Raw genomic sequence first — 20,986 nt, 5'->3', positions numbered from 1 at the left:
TTAGTATATGGGAAAGCTAAATCCAGTTACAAAATCCTGGCACTACAGAATCATTATTAAAAGAAAGCTATGCATATGCTACAAAGCTGCATGTAATATAATCTAATATAATTCTAATATAATGATTAAGTATCTGATCAAAAGATGGCTGAATATAGCTGACAATAAACACTATAAGAAATGCAGGACTTATGCAGAACATGATGTAGAAGCTTTACCTTCTGATCATTGTTGGGATTTGATTCACAGGTACAAATATCGATGAGCTCATTGGCAACCTGAATAGTCAAAAGATAAAAGTTGACTTGATCAATGGAAGTGACTACATGTCGGCATCTCCCCATAATGCAGCTCTCAATGTGTTTCTGTCTGGAAAGGTACGGCCCTCCTCACTACCACATGTGTTTACTTGGAGGGTGATCCTACCTCCCGCAGTGCTCATCTACAACAGCTTGTTTGGCCATACATTCTATGGACTTGAAGAGTAATCCTGCCTCCCGCAGTGCTCACCTACCGCAGCTTGTGTGGCCAAACATTCTGTGGACAATAACAAGCTTCTGAGTATACTTTATGAGACTTCAGCCTTGAGTATATCATGGCCTCTTAGATAATACATGACAAATGTTTGGAAATGCCTTGCTTAAAATATCAATAGTGTTTAAACAGAATTGTGATTACTGGAAGCAGTGTTCCTGTTTGTTTAGCTTGATGCCTATAGAAAGATGAATTAATTAATAGGTATGTTATAACTTCTCATTTCTATCTCATGCAGCATTATACATATGAAGCTGTTTTCAATGCCTCCATGGTGCATTCGCTGCCTGTTCTCATCAACACAATCAGTAACACTGTGCTCAGGCAGCTTGGTGTGAATGAGAGCATTGAAGTCTGGAATAGCCCCTTTTACCAGGTAATTAATTCCATTCACACAACTGTTTGAATATTTTCACTATAGCAATGTATTAAATAGCTTGTGACAGCTTTCACATTATGATTAGGCAAGAGTTGATTCTACATGTGTATACTGGGGTCACCCAAGAACATTCATGAACTGTCATTAGTGTTGAGACTCTCCCACATTATATGGACGTTCAGTCAGTGTGCTTCATGATAGCTAGTTGTCCACAATAGCATTTAATAGTTGCCCAGGTATAACCAACCAGAACTGCAGAAACTTCCCCAATATTGTTGTCTTCACCAACCCTGTTCTGTGAGATTTCTCTTATGATTAATCAACTCCAGGACATTCACAAGCAGGGTATACAGCACCACACTTATTATACCCGCATGTTGATGCTGCTTACTTAAACGGGTGTAAAGCTGTAGTTCACCTTCACAATCTCTTTTTGTATGATGTAGACAATGATATTCAAAGACATTAAACTGAAAAGTTCATAAAAATATGACATTCTATAACATACAAAAATTTTACTTTTTTAAATAAATTTGAAAAATGTTAAAGAGCAATGGAGAACTGAGTGGGGGTTAAAGGTACATTTTCCCTAAGGGTAAATAAATGGAAAGTAGGTCTACCATGTAGAATGTTTCCTTTTTAATCTACATACAAAACCACATAATTCTAAATAGCAGGGCATTTGTGCGCTTTAATATCCCCCCGATAGTTCTTTTAACATCCAAATCAAGGTGTTAAAGTCACACTGTCCTTTCTTGGTTGTGTTAGGACTTTTTACACGCATCCAACGGATTAGATTTTTGTTTTTTCATTGCGTATCTGGGAATGATGACAGGCATTCTACCGTATATTGCTATGGAAAACGCCTATAACTATAAGGTATGTTCATCATTTTTCAATCTTGAATTCCTGTGAAAATGCCTTGATTGTTTGGTTATAGTATGTAATGTTCAGATTTTCAATTTGGCCCATCAGGGTACCTGGAAAACACCCAGTTGTCAGTAGGTCATTTTGAAAATCCATAATTAAACTGTATATTGTATTCATTATGGTAACAAATGCTTTGTGTTAAAAACAACTGTTTGCAGTTTATAATTCTGGATTGAAACGGTGCTGCCAACTTGGCCGGGAGGGGCTACCAATGACCCATTACCAGTATTTGGGGGGGGGGGGTAGGGTGCTGAAAGGGATTGTCATAGGCTGGACGGTCTTGCTTTAGAGACTGTAAGTTACTAGCCATACAAAAGCTGTGTTGACCCCATTTCACCACCACAAAAGATGGCCCTGTAAGTATTAAGTACAGCAGATCCTTATATATAACTGTTCATCTTTCTGTTCCATTGTGTATATTGTGGATCTATAATGTGAGCTGAGTGCAGCAAGCATTCTCTTTTTATCAAGTAGCTGCTCGGTCTTTGTGCATGTTCAAGATCTCAGCCCTTTTTTCTGTCCCATAACAGGTAAAAGCTTATTCTCAGCTGAAGATGGCCGGCCTATACCCATCAGCTTATTGGGTAGGACAAGCTGCAGTGGACATGCCTCTTTTGTTTCTGATGCTGCTTTTCATGGTCGGAAGCATGCTTGCTTTTAAATCTGGAATTGATCTCCATGCTGGAACAGTGGTAGCAATGGTGGGCATTTCTGCAACATACCTTGCTGCATAAAATGTTTAAATCATGTCTTCCACCACTCCCTAAATAACCGCTGCAGATATATCAATGTTATTTACTGCTTTTTTGTTGCACATGTGTTACGCTCTGCTCACCTTCATTTGTTATGCTTTGCAGGTATTCTGCCTCATAGGCTATGTACCTGCAGTTGTCCTTCTGACCTATGTGGTTTCTTTCACTTACAAACTCATCAATGACACCAGGCAGTGGTGGTCCTTAATCTTTGCAGTGGTAAGTTTTTGAGTAGACCTTCTAGCTTAGTGGACTTTCAGTTCGGCTGGGACTTGTCTGACTTCACTGTGTCTGTTCACCGGCGCTCTGATCATGTCAGACCCTGCTGTTAAGTACTGTATATGGCTAGAGGTTTGGGAGGTGATAGGCATTATGGATAAAATCAGAAGAGCAAGAGTTAAGGAAATGCTGGTATCAACATGCCATTATAAACACCCCTAGAGAAGCAATGGAAAGCCCTGTAGCAGGAATATTCTTGCAGGTTTTCTCATATTACTTTACTAAACCATTTCAATGGCAATGTTTTTTTGAATCTTACGTCTCAACAATAAGGCCACAATGATCTGATTTTGCTGGAGACTAGTTGGGTCACTGCATTACACATGTATGTTTATTGAAATCATTTTCATTCGTTCACAGGAGGGGCAAACTATACTGAAAGACTATCCAATATACAGTAAATACAGCAATACAATTAAATCATAGGATTGTCATACATGCACAGATAAAATCGAATCTGTACAAATTTTCAGAGCGTTTATTGTGGCCCATGGAACAATAGAACAGAGTTGGCCCCAATATTCCTCCCTTCATTTGGGCCATGGGCAGATCAGTCACAGAGACGGTACCAGATCTGCCCATATATACTGTATATTTAGCCTTTATATATTTCTATATTGGCCGAGGAGAACAGATCAACAATGGAAAGCAGTTTCAAAACCCAAGATTCAGCTATGAATTAATTTTACTCTTTATTGTTGGATGACATCTTTACTGTATTTAAAGACTCACCCCAGATAACATTGCTGCCCATTTTTGCCTACCTTTCTGAATATTTGATTAGGGTTAGTATACCATGCATTTTATTTCTCTTTTTCCTTAGACAGCTTCCATTTCCATCATTATTATCGAGGGGGCAATCTTCTTTGCAACCAGTGTTGCGGTTACAAGACTACATGTGCTCTTCTCCATACTTTTCCCCGTCTATCCACTCCTAGGCTGCCTTACCTGCTTTATGAAGGTATGCACTTAACCTTTGTACTTTCGTGCATTACTGTGGATTACTGTGGGGTGCACAATGCCTCAATGTGTTTTTTTACATAGCACCACCTGGGAGGCTACTTTTCTTGCAACTTCTTGCATGTTAGCAAAAAACACAAGGATTTATGTATAAGTGCAAGCTCAAGTGCAAAGCACAATATTGTGCCAAATTATGTGTGCATTTAAGGGCTGCTAACACCTTGCATTTGCACCTAGGCATGGTCCTTGTAACTTGTGCCTAGCGCTAATCTGTTCTGGCCGCTCTGATGAAATACAGTTACACTGAGTCCTGGAATTATCATCTTCCTTGAGGAGTTTTGCTTGCCATATTCCCCAAACCATTCCCTTACCATTGCGCATTGCAGCTTCCGTTAAAGAAAGCCAAACTGGGAGTAGGGAGGCTGAAGAGATGTGTAACTAGTGCCCCTTTTCCGTTGTGACCTAAGCATGTGGCATTTCTGTCTACCTTAGTTCCAGACCTGATCGGCCAAGAAAAATTTGCGTGACAAATTGCAGATGATCTGCCATCTTAGACTTGGTAAATAAGGCCTTGGATTAATGCGTAGTGCGGCCAAAGAACACTTTTTATACTTTACTCATCAATACTAAAACAAATAGCAGAATAGAATGAACACACAGGACCAGTTTCTGGAGCTCTTAGCGCTATCCAGTTTAATTTAATGGTTGTTTTGTTTAATAAAATGTTTTTATTTTCACAAATAAAAGATTCCTTTCCAGGCTCAATTAAAAATTACACTACAAGGGTTATGTTGAGGTTGAATTACTGTTTAATATACTAAGAATTGAAATTAGAAGTAAATAACCCCCACAGTTCCCCAAACATGATTCAATAAATAGACTAGTATAAAGTGTTTCTGCTTAATTAGGTGCCAGATTCAATTAATAAATTAATAAAAATTGTGCATTCCAATTAGAATCAATTATAACAATTCATCAAGATCTAAAAAGAATGTTCTCAATTATAATTAATTTCTATATACTCATATGTTAATTCTCACTAACAATTTATAAAGTTCTAGTGCTTTTAAATTGTCTTTATTTGTTTCATTTTCTTAACAGATATCAAAGAAGTTGGATCACAGTGATGTGAACTGCCTAACTCAGCTTGGAAGGCTCTTGGTGGCAGTGTTTGCTGTAAGTAAAGAGGCCAAGTATGTGATTTGTTATGTAGAAACTCGATGGCTTCCCAGCCAGGAGTCTAAGCTCCTGTGAATGCTGATGTGGAAGGCACATTATAAATCCTATGCATCATCATGGAGTAGTTTATTGATTTGAAACAACCCTTTATTTTCTTATATTACTGCTTTTATCTTCATATTTGTGTCTAGCCATTACTTTTAAACTCTAATATGTTTTAAATTTAAATCAGTATCCACCACAGCAATAACCACCATGATGTAAAACTGATAAAGTGGGCTCTGTTTAATACAGTTGTGCAAAGACCAATGCTGGAAAAAAAACATCCTACAACTGATTAAGAGACTCGGTAGATCCAGTTAATATGGCCCTGTCATACTGTACATAATGATGAGAAACTGCTACTCTTAGTTTCATTTACTAATTTAGCAGCTGCTCATTTCCCTGTGTGACGCAGACAAAAAATCACAACATCAAAATTGTAGAAAGAAGGCGCACACCCTATTAATAAACTACAGGGTGCTAATCCAAAGGTGACTCCCCATAAGGGTCTCCATAATATTTAACAGCACAAAGAGATGGATAGCACACCTAATTTTGAAAAAACCAAATTCATTTAATAGACAAAAGAAAAAAATTATACAAAAATTACAAAACAAAAATCAAAATCATAATGAGCCCAACGCGTTTCGACCGTGTTTGGCTCATTATGATTTTGATTTTTGTTTTGTAATTTTTGTATAATTTTTTTCTTTTGTCTATTATATTAATTTGGTTTTTTCAAAATTAGGTGTGCTCAAAAATCACAACATGTCACTTAAATTCTATGGCACATTGGTAATTTTTATAGCTGCTTGATTATTTGCCCAGAATATGCCAGTAGCAGTAATTGTGGTTTGCATGGCTCCATTTTTGGAGTTAACATAGTAAGCTAGTTTGAAAAAGGACCTAACCTTTTTTAACCTGCCTAACTGCTAGTTGATTCCGAGGAAGGCAAAAAGCCCCATCTGAAGCCTCTCCAATTTGCCTCAGAGGGGGAAAAATTCCTTCCTGACTCCAAGATGCAATGGGACCAGTCCCTGGATCAACTTGTACTATGAGCTATCTTCCATATCCCTGTATTCCCTCACTTGCTAAATACCATCCAACCCCTTCTTAAAGGAGAAGCAAAGTCTTTGTGCACTTGGGGGTGCCAAATGTTAGGCACCCCCAAGTGATTGTATTGACTTACCTGAAACCCCAGGCCGGTGCTCCTACCAGCAGAAAACTGCACCGGCTCGGGGTTATATCAGTGAGCACCACAGAGCGATCCTCTTCCGTCTTCCTCTTTCTTCACGTGGCTGCGCATGCACCGTAGAACGAAAAGCCAAACTTTAACTAAAAAGTCGGCTATTTCGTTCAACTGCACATTTGTTTGTCCCTGGAAATTTGAAGAAAGAAGAAGCCGGAAGAGGTTGTATAACCCCAGGCAGGTGCAGTTTTCTGCTGATAGGAGCACCGGCCTGGGGTTTCAGGTAAGTAACTACAATCACTTGGAGTGCCTAACATTTGGCACCCCCAAGTGCATGAAGACTTTCCTTCTCCTTTAATGCTATCTAAAGCTATCAGCTTGTACCACTGAGTCAGGGAGAGAATTCCACAGCTCTCACTGTAAAAAAAACCCTTCCCAATATTTAGGCAAAGCCTCTTTTCTTCTAAACGGAATGGGTGATTTTGTGTCAGCTGGAAAGACCTACTGGTAAAAAAGCATTAGAGAGATTATAATATATATGATCCCCTTATATATTAATATCCAAATAGATCACATCTACTGCCCCCCCCAACTGTTCAGCATCTTACTTACCTCAACATAAAAATCTGATTCATCTGACATTACCTATCCATCTTAAAGCCATGCTGATTGCTGCTAATAATGCCATTCACTAGGACAAAATTTTGTGATCTCTTAACAAGCCTTCGAATAATTTGCCCACCACAGATGTCAAATTTACTGGCCTATAATTGCCAGGCTGAGATCGTAATCCCTTTTTAAATATTGGAATGACATCAGCTTTTCTCCAATCCATAGGTACCATACCAGATAAAAGCGAATCTGAAAAAATCAGAAATAGGGGCTGGTCTAAAACTGAACTAAGCTCTTTTAGTATGCCATCTGGCCCTGGTGCCTTGTTTACATTAATTTTTGTGAATCATATCCTGAGTCAGTCACTGACTAATGCAGTCAGTCCCTTCAACGGTTCCCAAACATTGTCATTCTGAAAAGTGAGCAAAAACAGGATTCCTTGTGCAAGTTTTTCTCCCGCAATGTTGGGCTCTAGTCCGGAGGACAATGCAGAGACACAATCGTTGTATAATATAAATGTCTTTATTAAAGCACATACAGTGGAAATGATTTAGCGTGTGGAGGCTGTGCTGTGTTAGCTGACTTACGCGTTTCTTGTCGTATAACCGGCACTTCTGCAGAGTCCTCGGGATTCCTGAAAAGGTTCTGAATCAGTCCTAGAAAATCACTCATAAGATTTAGGTTTTTGTCCATTTTTGTTTCCCTACTTGATTTTTCTTTGCAGCCTTACGTGCATTCTCTGATTTTCTTCTTAATCCTGCGATATCTGGAGATGAAAAATGGTGGGCGATCCATAAGGAAAGATCCAGTTTTTAGGTAGGCTTGCGCGTTTTGCATATGTTTTAAGATACAAATAACTTTGGCATTGATGCAATGTGTTTCATTTGTTTCAAAAATGATTTTCATAAGCAATACTTATTGATTTATGTATGCCTTTGACACACTGTAAGACATTATAACTAATCAAGCAGATCAGATTTTAATCACTGGTCCATTCCAGTATTCACTGGCTCCTCTTGGTTAGTGCCTCCTGAGACTCTGGTTGGGTTGTGATGGACATGTCAGGAGCTTTATGCTACATATTGTGCGCATCTGTGGGAAGGTACAATGTGTTGGATGGTTTTCTCACATTCAGTATATTGATTGTTATATCTGTTCCCACAGTGCTACGTGACTTCACTAAGTCTGGTATGGGGTTTTGTACAGACTATAGAGAGATGAACTAACATTTCTGACCCTGCCAGTTTATAGGTAGGATATTAGAGAGCTGGAAATAGTGCAGATATGTGCCACTAACTGCTAAAATAAGTGGAACCTTGGAAGGGGACAGGCTAACTCTTTACAAATTATCATTATAAATAAACAAAGGATAAGAGGTCATCCTTGAGCCAGTGTTGTTCCATGGACTAGTCCAGTATCTATTACGGAGTCATTTTATCCACACGCAGACTGCAATCTGTAGATCGCTTTATTGTATTGCTTACTTGTCCCCTTCAGTGTGTTTAATGTACTGTAGTTTATACAAAGATTTGGGAATGCTAAAACAAATTCTAGGGTGGCACTTAAACCACTGTCTTATACAGAAGCCAAATAAAAAAAACAAAGCCCTGGAAGTTTGCTGAAGTGCCTGAAGATGAAGATGAGGATGTGAAGGTAGAGAGAGCGCGGGTGGGTGAATACATGGCACCAGACTGTAATGAGGTAAGTGGGCACCTTCACTAGGTCAGTTGATAGATACACTGTGTAAAACTATCATCTCAATGGCCACAATCAATTGAATACAATATGTGCTTCTTAAAAGAACTAAGGAAGGAAGGAAAGGGTACTGCTCATGTACAATTCTAGATTCCTCATGTAAAATTAAACAATTTGCATCTTATAATCCCCATTGACTTTAATGCGGAGTAAAACGCTTAAAAAAACATCCGTGGGTTGCATTTGTTTTCTTATTGATTTATTGAATGTGATGGAGACTTAACATGACCAGTTAGTGTCTGGTTTCATTTGATAATATGGCTTCAGAAGCCTTGCTAAAAGGTCAGCTGAACAGCAATAATAAAGCTGAAAATAAGCATGAAAGTGATATGAAGCAGTGATCTCTGTTGGGAAAATTGTCACAAGAATTGGCGGAATGCTGTCTGTGCTTTATGGATATGCAAATGTACATTTGTTCTACACTTGCACCCAACATTAGGATCGAACAATACATTGTGGCAAAAATTTGTAAATGAAAATAGCACTTTACACACTGTACTGTGTTTGTAAAGACCCCTTATGGTTTGTAGTTTTGATGGCACCAGTTAAATCATTTGAAGGGAAATAAAAAATTGAGTGGATTTTTGTTTGAATTTTATTGAAATAAACTCACTGTGATTTTCCTGCAGAAGCCAATGGTGTTAGTTAGTGGCTTGCACAAAGAACAGGATCAGACTGGTAAAACGATTCTTGGAAAAGCAATGAGGAAACTTGTAGTGAACAACGTATCCTTTTGTGTGAGGAAAGGTCCGTTTTTTTAACATTTCTTTTCATTATTACAATTTTTGCTCAACCCCTCTGATGAGATGACATGTAAGGTAAACATTGTTTTCTTGGTTCCAGGAGAAACACTGGGGCTGGTAGGACCAAACGGAGCTGGAAAAAGTACCCTGCTTAACATGCTGGTGGGACAGAGTGATCTGAATGCTGGCCAGGTGAGTGACAAATTTACATATTTAAGAAAAAGATTTATTGTGCAGCCAGGTGTAAAGTGGCAAGTTTTACAAACTTTTTATCCTTAAATTTTATCTTTCAAAGAAAGTGTCTTCCTGTGAGACTGTCAAGCTTATTTATATATGAATCAAGTTCTATGTCCAAAACTCCTACTTTTCATGAATTGTGCACAAGTCGCTGCTGAACATTTTTAGAGTGGGGGTCGAGTCACTACCAGTGAACCAGTGCACATGACATCAATAATAGACTTAGCATCAAATTTACTTGATGCAACTCATCCAAAGTATCCATGGGTGGACCCTTGAACTTACTGCAAAGTTCAATCTGGCAGTAGTTACAGGGTTCCCTAGCTCCCATATGTGCAGTTGTGAGTACTTCATCACAGCAGGCTCAAGAGGCCCATTTCTTCTCCGGCTAGTTACTAGGAGAATGTATGGGTGCAAGTACCTTTGTAATAGTCAAAATATTAAGTGCAGTCATTCCATGAACACACAGTCAAATATACATGTTCAGTGTGAACACTGTTAGCCTGTTAGTGACAGCCTAAGTTTGAGCAGACTATAATATTTTAGCTGACAGAATGCATAATGGTTCATGGCTCAGAGAATTCTATTAAATGCTTTCACAGATATTGATGGGAGATCCAGCTGCAGGCGAGCCAGGCCTCAGCCCACCAAGGTTTGTGGGATATTCCCCACAAACAAACTATTTTTGGCCAGAGATAAAGCTTCAGGAGCACCTTGACACCATCGGAGTCATCAAAGGCATGAGCAGCAACGTTCTGAAAGAAGTAACAAGGAGGTAAATGTCCACCTACGAGGGAGTGAACAGACCACAGAATATCAGAAAAAAGGTCATGTTCTGAAGCTGGAGGGTGGAAGGTTCAGGAGAAATGTTAGTAAGTACCATCATACTTTCTAGAAAGGATGGTAGATTGATGTCACAACCTTTTTTGCCAGTGATGGCCTAGTACCACAAACTATTTAAGACAATAAGACACTGGCCAGTTATAGATTCAGAGAAGGAAAAGCAACAGATACATCCCCATGAGTGTTAAAGGAACCGTTTTCTTATTTTATGCATGAAATAAAGGTTTAACATCTCAATAGTTCTGCCAGGTTTTTCCCAGAAAGCCTGTAGAGTACTTTAGCTTGTCTATATTCCCATAGAAACGCTAGCTAGTGTATCATTCTTCCAACTGGCAGGATTGTAAAGGATATAGGTGGGGTGTCTGGTTGGTATTAAGGTCCCCATAGATGCAAAGATTTCTCTTGCCGAACGACCGATTTTAGCGAAGACCGACCAATTCTTCGAAATTATCGTGTGGTTAGTGGGATTTGAACGATTAAACATCTTACGTTTTTTGGCCGACATCTGTCAGAAAATTGATTGGCCAGGTTAAATAATCTTTATCGGTCCCAGTGCAATCTATCTATGTTTGCAGGGACAAGCAGGCAGCTCCCCTTTTTTTTCCTGCCAATATTGCCTGAAATGATCTTTTTAGTTGATGGACAATTCGTACGATCGTTTCGAGATAATCGTGGTCTCACAATGAGGATCGGATCTTTTAAAAATCTTTACATATATGGCCAACATTAGACGTAACAACCTATTGGAGATTTCGTGCATCTTGGTTCCATGAAGTTACAGTGCAGTCAGTGTAATTTACTTGAGCACTGTCTTGTGTGATTGTATGGGCTCTCTGATGCTTTTCATGTAATTAGTGTAAGTTACCTTGCATCTTCTGCAGAATAGTTGAAACCTTGGACCTGAAGGAACATCTCCAGGAGCCAGCTAAGAAGCTCTCAGTTGGTAATCAGAGAAAGGTGAATGCTCCATCTATTTTTCTGGTTTGTTCTTAATGCGAATATGTTGAGTGTGGAAGGTCATTTCCATGTTATTTCCCTCTTCTCTTCACCATAGCTGAGCTTTGCACTTAGCATGCTGGGTAATCCTGATATTGTGCTTCTAGAAGAACCCTCCATGGGCATGGATCCCAGAAACAAACAGATTATGTGGTCAGTATCAATCACAATACACATTTATTTTGACACCGCAGAGGCAAAACAGCAACTCCCAGCATTCCACCAACAGCTCAGCTGATATAGGAATGTGTGAAGTTGTAGTTCTTCAAAATATTGTGGTCTAAATATTGCCTGTTCCTGTTTTAGATAACAGACTTTACTCTTTGATATTTATTCTGTCTTTAGTGTAACAATACAACAATGTATTGGACCTTGGAGCTCTTTTATTATGGATTTGTACACAATCACCACAAGGATGAGGACCTTTTTTTAAATGAGCAATTTTTATTTGTATCCACAGGAAAGTGATTAGAACTACATTAAAGGGCAAGGAGCATGCAGCTGTGATTACAACGCATTCCATGGAAGAGGCTGAAGCCATCTGTGACAGGGTTGCAATTATGGTGTCCGGCCAGTTAAGGTTGTCAGACTTATAATTTTGATGTTATAAAATGAATTTTTTTTAAGTTTCTTCTTAAATGAAAGGGTAAACTATTATCATGAGGGAGAGGGGGATAAGAAGGTACTAAATTTAAGGGTTAGATGAGACCCCGAGTTGGTGCTGTGGCCAGGGCTACTTCTGTAGAAAGACAAAGCGTCTCACAATATCATTATTTACTTCATATTAAAGGTAAAGTAAGTAACGTAAATCTGCCTCTATGTGAAATACATTTTGTGTGCAAAGAAAAGAATAAAAAAAGGGATGAAGGTCCATAATGAATTTATTTTGTCTCCTTTGCCAACATGAAACTAAATCTAAACACCCAACAGATACATTGGCTCTGTCCAGCACCTGAAGAGCAAGTTTGGGAGATATTTCTCACTGGAATTAAAACTTGATACAAGAGCCAGGAATCAGAATGTGGAGCTTCTTCACAAGGAGATCCTGCAAATATTTCCCAATGCAAGTCACCAGGAGAGGTAACGTAGTCTGCAAGTTATTGCAAATCGATCCCTTCTTCCCTTCTCAGTTTAGCGAATATACAGACATGGCATCTATTGCGTGGAATGGCTGGGACCTAGATTTTTGTGTTTGGGGATGGGGTTTCTCCATAATTTGATTTAATTTGACATTTAATGATTAAATTAACAAGGAATGGGAGAAACACTATCATATAGGCCCAGATGTCTTAATGGCCCAAACACAGACCATGTGTACCTGCACTATAGGTAGGTGCAGACTGTACTCTGCTTCTTTCACTGGAGAAAAATCAGGTGGAGCCATAAACAAGCCATGAATAAAGGGCTCCCTTCCTTGTGTGTCAATGTGTCATTTTTAGTCAGGTATTCCGTTGAATGACCAGGTGCCACCCACTTTCTGCCTTTCTGTAAGATGGAGCTGCAACTTATCACTTTCCAATCTTGTCCTGCACTAAACTCAGATTGGCGCTAAGTGAGTGTAAGCACTAAGTACAATAATACAAGATTTAAATAAATTAGTGAAAAGTCCTGGCTCTCTCACCTGAGAACCATGCTTTTTTTCATTTGTCATTCTGAATTTCAGCTTCTCCTCTCTGATGTCTTACAAAGTTCCTAAGGAGGATGTGGAGTCCCTTTCCCAGGCATTCTCTGAACTGGAACAAGGTAATGGCACTTTTTTTGTAAAGTAGAGTGGTAGAATGCAACTTACTCCAAAGCAGACCTACAATATTACATTTTTTTTAAAGTGGAATACCATAACAAAACGACAGTTGCTTTCTAAGCCAAGAATATCAAACAATCAAAGTGATGAGGTTTCAATGTTATTGTTATTTTTATCAATTAATTTCTATTGTATTTAAAGGAGAAGGAAAGGTTAAAACTAAGTAAGCCTTATCAGAAAGGTCCACCTAAATATACCAGTAAACCCCCAAAGTAATGCTGCTCTGAGTCCTCTGTTAAAAGAAACACAGCATTTCTTTCCTTCTATCTCATCTCTGTATCAGATTTCCTGCCTTCAGCTTAAACTTCATTGCCCTGGGCAAGAGCATGCTCAGTTTGCTCCTCTTCCCCCCCCCCCCCGCTCCTTCTCTGCTGTAATCTGAGCCCAGAGCAGGGAGAGACTCAGGCAGGAAGTGATGTCACACCAAGCTAATATGGCAGCTGCTATCCTAAACAAACCGAGAGTTTCTAGATCTTTTTACTCAGGTATGGTAAAACATTCTACAGAATAAATATAGCATTCTAGCTTGCACTATTGCAGCTAATCTATTGGCAATAAAATGCCTCCGTAGCTTTTCTTCTCCTTTAAACCACTGCCTGGGTATGGCGAATCCTAGTACCAGAATCATTTCAAAATAGAGAGCCGAGGAACAAAACAGTTAAACAATTTATCAGCTGGTCTGCATCATACTAAAGGTTACATTTTAGGAGTAGTAAACAGTGATTTATTGGTCTTTTCTTACATTGTGTTTTCTTTATAGTTAAACAAATGTATAATATTGAAGAATACATCTTCTCTCAGGCAACTCTAGAACAGGTAAGATCACCAGAACTAAAATGATTTAATTGTGGCGTCATCAATTATTCCAAAAGATAATATTTACACCTTAAAACAAACGTTTTCCTTTGTTACCCTTTAATGCATTTTAAAAAGCCTATGTGTTTGAATAAATACAATATTCATGGATAAGATGAGTATGTTTAAGGGTATGACCATTTTGCTTTTGTCCTTTAGGTATTCATTGAGTTAGCAAAAGAACAAGAGGAAGAAGATAACATTGCCACAATGAACAGCACGTTGTGGTGGGAGAGAAGACAGGAGGACAGGGTTATTTTCTGACTGCCACACACACACACACACACACACCTATCAAGCTATCTATGAATGTTGGCTAATGGGAAAATGTATGCTGATATCCCTTTCCCTGCTAGAAGGGCCAGGAATGCCTTTCAGAGCAATAGGTTGCTGACTCTCTTTGGCAGCTGAAGGATATGGACTTCTCATGCCAGAAAAGTCATGGAGTTGAGGTTGGTTTGAGACATATTTTGTGGGCAATCATTCTGCGCTGCTACCCTTATGTTTGAATGACAATGCGGCCTCGACTGAGGTAGGAGTGACAGACAGAAAAAAACTTTCCTTAAGAAGCAATACCCAAACCTTTCCTGAGCCTTGGAGCAAGATGGTTCTTCATTAGAACATAGATAACAGTGTGACCACATGATTGTTTTGTGCTTTTCACAAATCCAAAAAGTGCACTGGAGACAGGAAATTTCTCTCATTTTCCTCTTGTGTTGTAGGTAAATGTTTCCGGTGAATGGAGCTACAGATATACAAGTGACCTTTTATCTTAAGCTAAATTTCCCAATTGATTTGTACGTCCCAAGCCTATAACCAGAAGCAGTACAGCACTACGTAATGCTAATGTGGCACAGTTAACACCTTTTCATGATATTTCATGTACAGGAGACAAAAGGGAACTGCTGTGTTTATGTTTAATGTTTTATTGTTGAATTAATTGTTGAATGACACCACTGTTACTGTTGCTCTTCTGTTGGTTATGAATGAAATTTGAAGTATTTAAAAGTAAAACATAGTATTGATTGCTGGAAGATAAAGTAACATCTATTTATAAGTCATGTTTATTTTTTGCTATTTAAGAAGCTATTGAGTTTGCTCTCCACCTGAATGAGAAGTGAGGCATGAAACTGAATAAATATGTAGATACTTATGAAAAATTACAGCTGTATTGCTATATAATACTTCTGGGATCCAGGCCATCACAGACGTATCAGAATCATTGTGGTTGACCCTGTGACTAAAGTGGTGCCCAAGTTATTTGGGTAAGAGGGGGGCACAGGTAGGGTAATGGGTTATTTTAAAATGTTTAGTCTTCTGGGGTGGCCAGGTAGTCCCGCCCCCATATGACGTAATTTCTGACGTAACCTGAAGGCCAATTGGTATGAAAGCTCACTTGTTTCCTTTGCTACCTCTGGGCATCTAGCAGGATAGATACAGCTTGTTATGAGTTAAAGGTGCCCATCCTGAAGGCCACTTACGGCGACACTTCAGGTAGGTCATGTGCTTCATTGGGTACCACAGGGTTACTGCTTCGTCATTATTAACTGACTGTGATGTGGTTTAGAGATGTCTGTAAAGGGAACTTTTACATCCACTGGCATCACAGTGAAACACAAATCTGATCCCAAACACAAAATATTTGCAGTGTATTGTATGAGTCTCTGCATACAAGGTAGTGGTTACAAAATAACATAAATGACAAAGTGGCCACAAAACTGGGCTGTGCTGTCACTAATGGACCTTGGAGCACATGTATAAGCAGCTATACAATTAAAATGTATATATCTCAGCACCTAGATGTAAAAATAAAAAGTATATAGTGCAGTATGTTCTATTAAGAGTGTGCTCCACAATAAATAGATCTACTCACAAGGTGTTAATTAGTTGTACAGCTTATCGCGGAGACTTGAGCCGCTTGTGGAGATTCAAAAAGCCGAAGGTCGGTTATATGCAAGATAAAACTTTATAGGGCAGTAACGCTGGAACTTGTGCTATGCACTGCGGGCAATTGCACTTATCGAACGGATAGCACTTTGGGGACTTTGTTTAGTGATCACTGTCGGTAGTTCTTTTCTCCACGCTGGTAGGTAGAATCCGCTGAAATGGAAAGAAGGCAGAGGGAACGTCCCTGCTTTCTGTCAGCGAAGCGATCTGTTCAATTTGATTCCTCGGCGGTCCGGGATTGGATGTGCTGGGTTTTACGTACAGAATCCAATCAAAAAACCCAGCACATCCAATTCCGGACCGCCGAGGAATCAAATTGAACAGATCGCTTCGCTGACAGAAAGCAGGGACGTTCCCTCTGCCTTCTTTCCATTTCAGCAGATTCTACCTACCAGCGTGGAGAAAAGAACTACCGACATCAATCACTAAACAAAGTTCCAGCGTTACTGCCCTATAAAGTTTTATCTTGCATACAACCGACCTTCGGCTTTTTGAATCTCCACAAGCGGCTCAAGTCTCCGCGATAAACTGTACAACTAATTAACACCTTGTGAGTAGATCTATTTATTGTGGAAAACACTCTGAAAAGAACATACTGCACTATATACTTTTTATTTTTACATCTAGGTGCTGAGATATATACGTATTGTTTCAGAGCGCACTGAATCTATATATACTTATTCTTTCTTTATTGTGGACTGGTGGATCCGTGATTCCCCTCGGTGCTGCTAATTATCACTAATTGGAACTTTTGCGCAGAGTCTACCTTTGATTCTTTTATACAATTAAAATACTTCTAACACTTCTAACTGGAATAAGTATGACAGTTTTTGTAAATTCAACTGTTTATAGAGAAAAAATGTTCAATTAGTCATTGTATCACACAACCTTCTTTAGCCAAAATACACTGCCATTCCTTTTGGGATATATCCCATTGCTTGTCCAGCCATGACTTGAATATTGTTCTCAAGACACTTTGTTTATCCCTTTGAGCCCAAAGTGTTTTGGGTCAGCTGTCTGTATATACAAACATAATGACATCTTGTGTTACCAGTGAGACTTCCTCCAAAATCTCTTGCTAACAATAGAAACTATCCTGCCCACTTAGCATGAAGTACTTGTTTAACAGATAAGCCACTTGCAGAGCACACTCCAAGGAATCACCGACAGAGGTGAACATTTAAACAACTTCATTCACAAAAGCATTTCCTGACTTGTCATAGGCTATGACTACTTGTACCAACGCATGAAACGCATCAGGAAATGCTTTTGTGAATAAAGTCGTTTGAACTTCCACCGCTGTCCGTGATTCCTTGAAGTCCCCTCTGCAAATGGTTTATCTGTTGGCGAAGTTCTCCCCGTGCTGCAGCTTTGGGGTGATCTGTTCTACTGATGTGAGGGGAAAAGGCATGGGGCATGGGCACTCAAACCTGAATAAAAATTTGTTGAGCATGAAAGTCCAATTGGAGTATATATGTTTTTCTTACATATGAAAGTTGCTAATGCTATTTATTTAAATTGATGTTAATTACAAGAAAACTTTTGTCTATCTCACTTTTGAGTGTCCATATTTAACTAATTATGTATATGAAGTACTTGTTTATCCATATGTCATATGTCTTTAGTGTAGTTGTGCTGCTGAGAACACAAAGGGAAGCCTACATATTTTATTGTCCTTAAGAAGGAAGAGTCTGTATAAGGGCTCTTACACATGAGTGTTCTGACCTGCGCTCCCCTGTGAAGGGTTGACATGGCAGTCGGTTCGTTGTCCCCTTCACCCTGCGTTCCGTTTTTTGGCGTTCAGCCGCAGGGGAGCGCAGGAATAGACGCAAGTCATTATTTGAAATGGGGCTGTACTCACTCAGGCGCGTGTAGGTGCCGAACGCAGGAAAAATGCAGCATGTTGCGTCTGAACCTGCGTTCGGCGCCTACACGCGCCTGAGTGAGTACAGCCCCATTTCAAATAATGACTTGCGTCTATTCCTGCGCTCCCCTGCGGCTGAACGCCAAAAAACGGAACGCAGGGGAGCGCAGGTCAGAACGCTCATGTGTAAGAGCCCTAAAGAGACGGAGAATTAATGAAAAAGGGGTCTCACAACTGGGAATAAAGTTTATAAAACACACTTTATTTGTTTCAAACCTTAAAATACACATGCAAACATGTTAAAAAGACAGCGATGAATTCGGTGTGGAATCACTCCATTTGTTAATATCAAAGTGAGTTTAAGATAATATGTATTGCAGTACCCAGGTACTAAAGAGAGAATCAAAAGAGATTCCCATACAAAATTTATAAAAAAGTAATGTGTATTATTACATCAAAACTCGCCAAAATTGCCCAAGTAGCCTTCCGCCATGATTAGATAAGTCATTTCTCAAAGTTAAATGCCTATAATAGTAACCAATTGGCACAACACAATCCCTGGGTCCTCACCTTATCATCGCTGCGCGTCTGCCCCAATGCGCATTTCACCCATAGCTTCTTCAAAGGGGTTAAACTCATACATCAACGGAAACCATTAAATATGCCACATTTTTGCACCATTTATTGTCCTCCAGGCAACACACAGTCATTCCGTTTGTTAAACTTAGGTTTGATGCATAATTGTTGTAATGTCTGCTAAATACCTGTTGATCACTGTTGATCCCACTGGCGACAAGGTGGAGCCTTTTTGTGTAAGAAATTGCCTTGCACCATGTTAAGTCATTCTTGTACTAAATGATTTTATTGTTTTAAGTCATTGTTTCCTTCATTGTACTCTGCTGATTTTAGCCTGATATAATTGCAGTGAAGCTGGAGGCCATGGGTCTTGACCTAAATAGATGTTGCCTGTATACACAGCTTTGGGAAATGTCTATATACAGCATTCAGCATCATAAAACTCTGCACAATATGGTTAAGGGCAATGACACATTTATTTCTCAGGATAAAACCTGGCAATAACTGGGCTTATGGCTTGCAAAATAAATATCAACAAAATAACAGCATTGTGATCCGATGATAATATGTACCGTTATCTCTTCAAAACAAACCTCACTTATCAAATGAACAGATTGTCTGTTGTTATGTACAACCTATAAACACAAATTACACGCATACACACGCTGTTTTCTTAAAATAAAGTTGAAATCACAGTCTGCTCAGATTCTCGCTGGAAATGGACATTGACGACTGCATGAGATGAGCCCAGATGGTTGTGTTAGGGATTACAACTGTTTTTGGGTTATTGTTTCAGAAATGCCCAAATTGAATCCCACAATCAAGATCTTAACAGCGATGGTTCACTAGGTGATGCCAACGGTTTAACCATCCTGCGTTTTACTTATTCCTTCCGTTCTGAACGCACAGTTTGAAAATGAAACTTGTGTGTTTGATGGCACATTAAATGGTGGTATAATACATTTGTTTGCTCTGTGTTAATTCATACTTTAAACCTCAAAGTCTGAGCCATCTGAGATAAATCCCTTCTGCACATTTACTGAGAAATAACTGGTATTCAGAAATTGCCCTTTCATTGTTTGATGCTTTGTGTGTAACACACGATTTTAAATATGGGAAAATACTGTATATTTGCTCCATTTGAAATTCAAGGGGAACTCCTCCTTTCTGGAGGGAAGGTCCATATCTCCCAGAATGCTCTATGAGGCTCAGAATGTAAAGATAATTGTTAGGGTTTGACCAATGTGCATTGCTAATTAACTAATGAACTGCAGGTGTGGGGAGTGATGTCATCACCTGGGGGAGGAGTGTTTTTGGCCTAGGAACCAGGAAGCATGAGGCAAAGAGGGGAAATTCTGTGCGAGACTTCTGTAACTGTCGTATGGACTAAATGCCTCTGTTTAAATAGCAGGAGCTGCCGTATGGACTAACCGCCTCAGTAAATAGTAGGAGCTGCCATACGGACTTACCACCTCAGTTTAAATACCAGGAGCTGTTGTAAGGACTAACCGCCACAGTAAATAGCAGGAGCTGGGCTGTTCTGACTGTTGGACAACAACTGTAAGTTATTGTACTACTTCTCTTACCCCTTGTATCTGTCCTGTGAAAAAGCCTGCAGTCTTCAAGGAAAACTATACCTCTGCAATTAATACTTAAGCAACAGTTTATATCATATTGAGTGGCATACTAAAGAATCTTACAAACTGGTATATATGTTTAAGTAAATATTGCCCTTTTACATTGCTTGCCTTGAGCCCCCGTTTCGTGATGGTCTGTGTGCTGCCTCAGAGATCACCTGACCAGAAATACTGCAGCTCTAACTGCAACAGGAAGAGATCACCTGACCAGAAATACTGCAGCTCTGACTGTAACAGGAAGAGATCACCTGACCAGAAATACTGCAGCTCTAACTGTAACAGGAAGAGATCACCTGACCAGAAATAACTGTAACCGAAAGAAGTGTTGAAGCAAAAGACACAACTCTGTCTGGTAATTGGCTCATGTGACCTTACATGTTTGCTTTGTTTGTGTGCGCCGTGAATCCTAGGTTCCCAGGGGGTCAGCAATTATTTTTAACATTTTCTATTAATGATTCCCCAATGGCACATACAACTAAAAAAGTATATTATTATGTAAATAGTTTATATATACAAGTTCTTTGCAGTAGAACAGCCAAATGTATGTTTAAAAAAAAAAGTGCATTTTGGTAGAGGATGAAAATGAATGGTTTTGGGCTACACTTCTTCTTTTTTTCCATTTAAAGCAATTTTCAAGGATCCAGTTTACAATGATATTTGTGACAATTCTGTGCTTTCTGTGACAGTGGTAGCAGTTTGGGGAAGGCTCTTAACTTTTTCAGCACAATAATGCCCTCCATGCAAAGGGAGGTCCAGCCCAAGGCACAGAATGGGTGACATCGGGGAGAAATCAGAATGGGTGACCCCATGGTCCAATGCCCCCTTTTTGGAGATACACCCCTATTAGCACATCCCCACTGAATATAGATAGCATCT

At 39.3% G+C, this 20,986-nt stretch overlaps 1 protein-coding gene and 1 long non-coding RNA gene across 5 annotated transcripts in view; both read left to right on the top strand.

Annotated features, from left to right (window-relative positions):
• abca5.S (ATP binding cassette subfamily A member 5 S homeolog) overlaps nucleotides 1–15,249 on the top strand; it is a 38,209-nt gene extending 22,960 nt beyond the window's left edge. For all 4 annotated transcript variants that reach the window (XM_041578413.1, XM_018237910.2, XM_018237908.2 and 1 more), the window contains 19 exons: nucleotides 250–377; nucleotides 773–910; nucleotides 1,682–1,792; nucleotides 2,374–2,544; nucleotides 2,701–2,814; nucleotides 3,698–3,835; nucleotides 4,936–5,010; nucleotides 7,581–7,672; nucleotides 8,440–8,557; nucleotides 9,241–9,358; nucleotides 9,455–9,546; nucleotides 10,194–10,366; nucleotides 11,316–11,391; nucleotides 11,489–11,583; nucleotides 11,891–12,010; nucleotides 12,361–12,510; nucleotides 13,094–13,173; nucleotides 13,992–14,047; nucleotides 14,246–15,249. In XM_041578413.1, the coding sequence (XP_041434347.1) occupies nucleotides 250–377; nucleotides 773–910; nucleotides 1,682–1,792; nucleotides 2,374–2,544; nucleotides 2,701–2,814; nucleotides 3,698–3,835; nucleotides 4,936–5,010; nucleotides 7,581–7,672; nucleotides 8,440–8,557; nucleotides 9,241–9,358; nucleotides 9,455–9,546; nucleotides 10,194–10,366; nucleotides 11,316–11,391; nucleotides 11,489–11,583; nucleotides 11,891–12,010; nucleotides 12,361–12,510; nucleotides 13,094–13,173; nucleotides 13,992–14,047; nucleotides 14,246–14,350 (2,150 nt within the window). In that variant the 3' untranslated portion in view covers nucleotides 14,351–15,249. The remainder of the gene's footprint in view (nucleotides 1–249; nucleotides 378–772; nucleotides 911–1,681; nucleotides 1,793–2,373; nucleotides 2,545–2,700; nucleotides 2,815–3,697; nucleotides 3,836–4,935; nucleotides 5,011–7,580; nucleotides 7,673–8,439; nucleotides 8,558–9,240; nucleotides 9,359–9,454; nucleotides 9,547–10,193; nucleotides 10,367–11,315; nucleotides 11,392–11,488; nucleotides 11,584–11,890; nucleotides 12,011–12,360; nucleotides 12,511–13,093; nucleotides 13,174–13,991; nucleotides 14,048–14,245) is intronic.
• Nucleotides 15,250–19,189: 3,940 nt separating this feature from the next.
• LOC108702453 overlaps nucleotides 19,190–20,986 on the top strand; it is a 30,228-nt gene continuing 28,431 nt past the window's right edge. The window contains exon 1 of the long non-coding RNA XR_001933288.2: nucleotides 19,190–20,033. This is a non-coding gene — a long non-coding RNA (uncharacterized LOC108702453). The remainder of the gene's footprint in view (nucleotides 20,034–20,986) is intronic.

The sequence above is a fragment of the Xenopus laevis genome, chromosome 9_10S (genome assembly GCF_017654675.1).
Source record: "Xenopus laevis strain J_2021 chromosome 9_10S, Xenopus_laevis_v10.1, whole genome shotgun sequence".
Classification (NCBI taxonomy): Eukaryota; Metazoa; Chordata; class Amphibia; order Anura; family Pipidae; genus Xenopus; species Xenopus laevis.
Note: the sequence above shows the minus strand (reverse complement) of the source record. Positions and strands in the feature narration are given on the sequence as shown.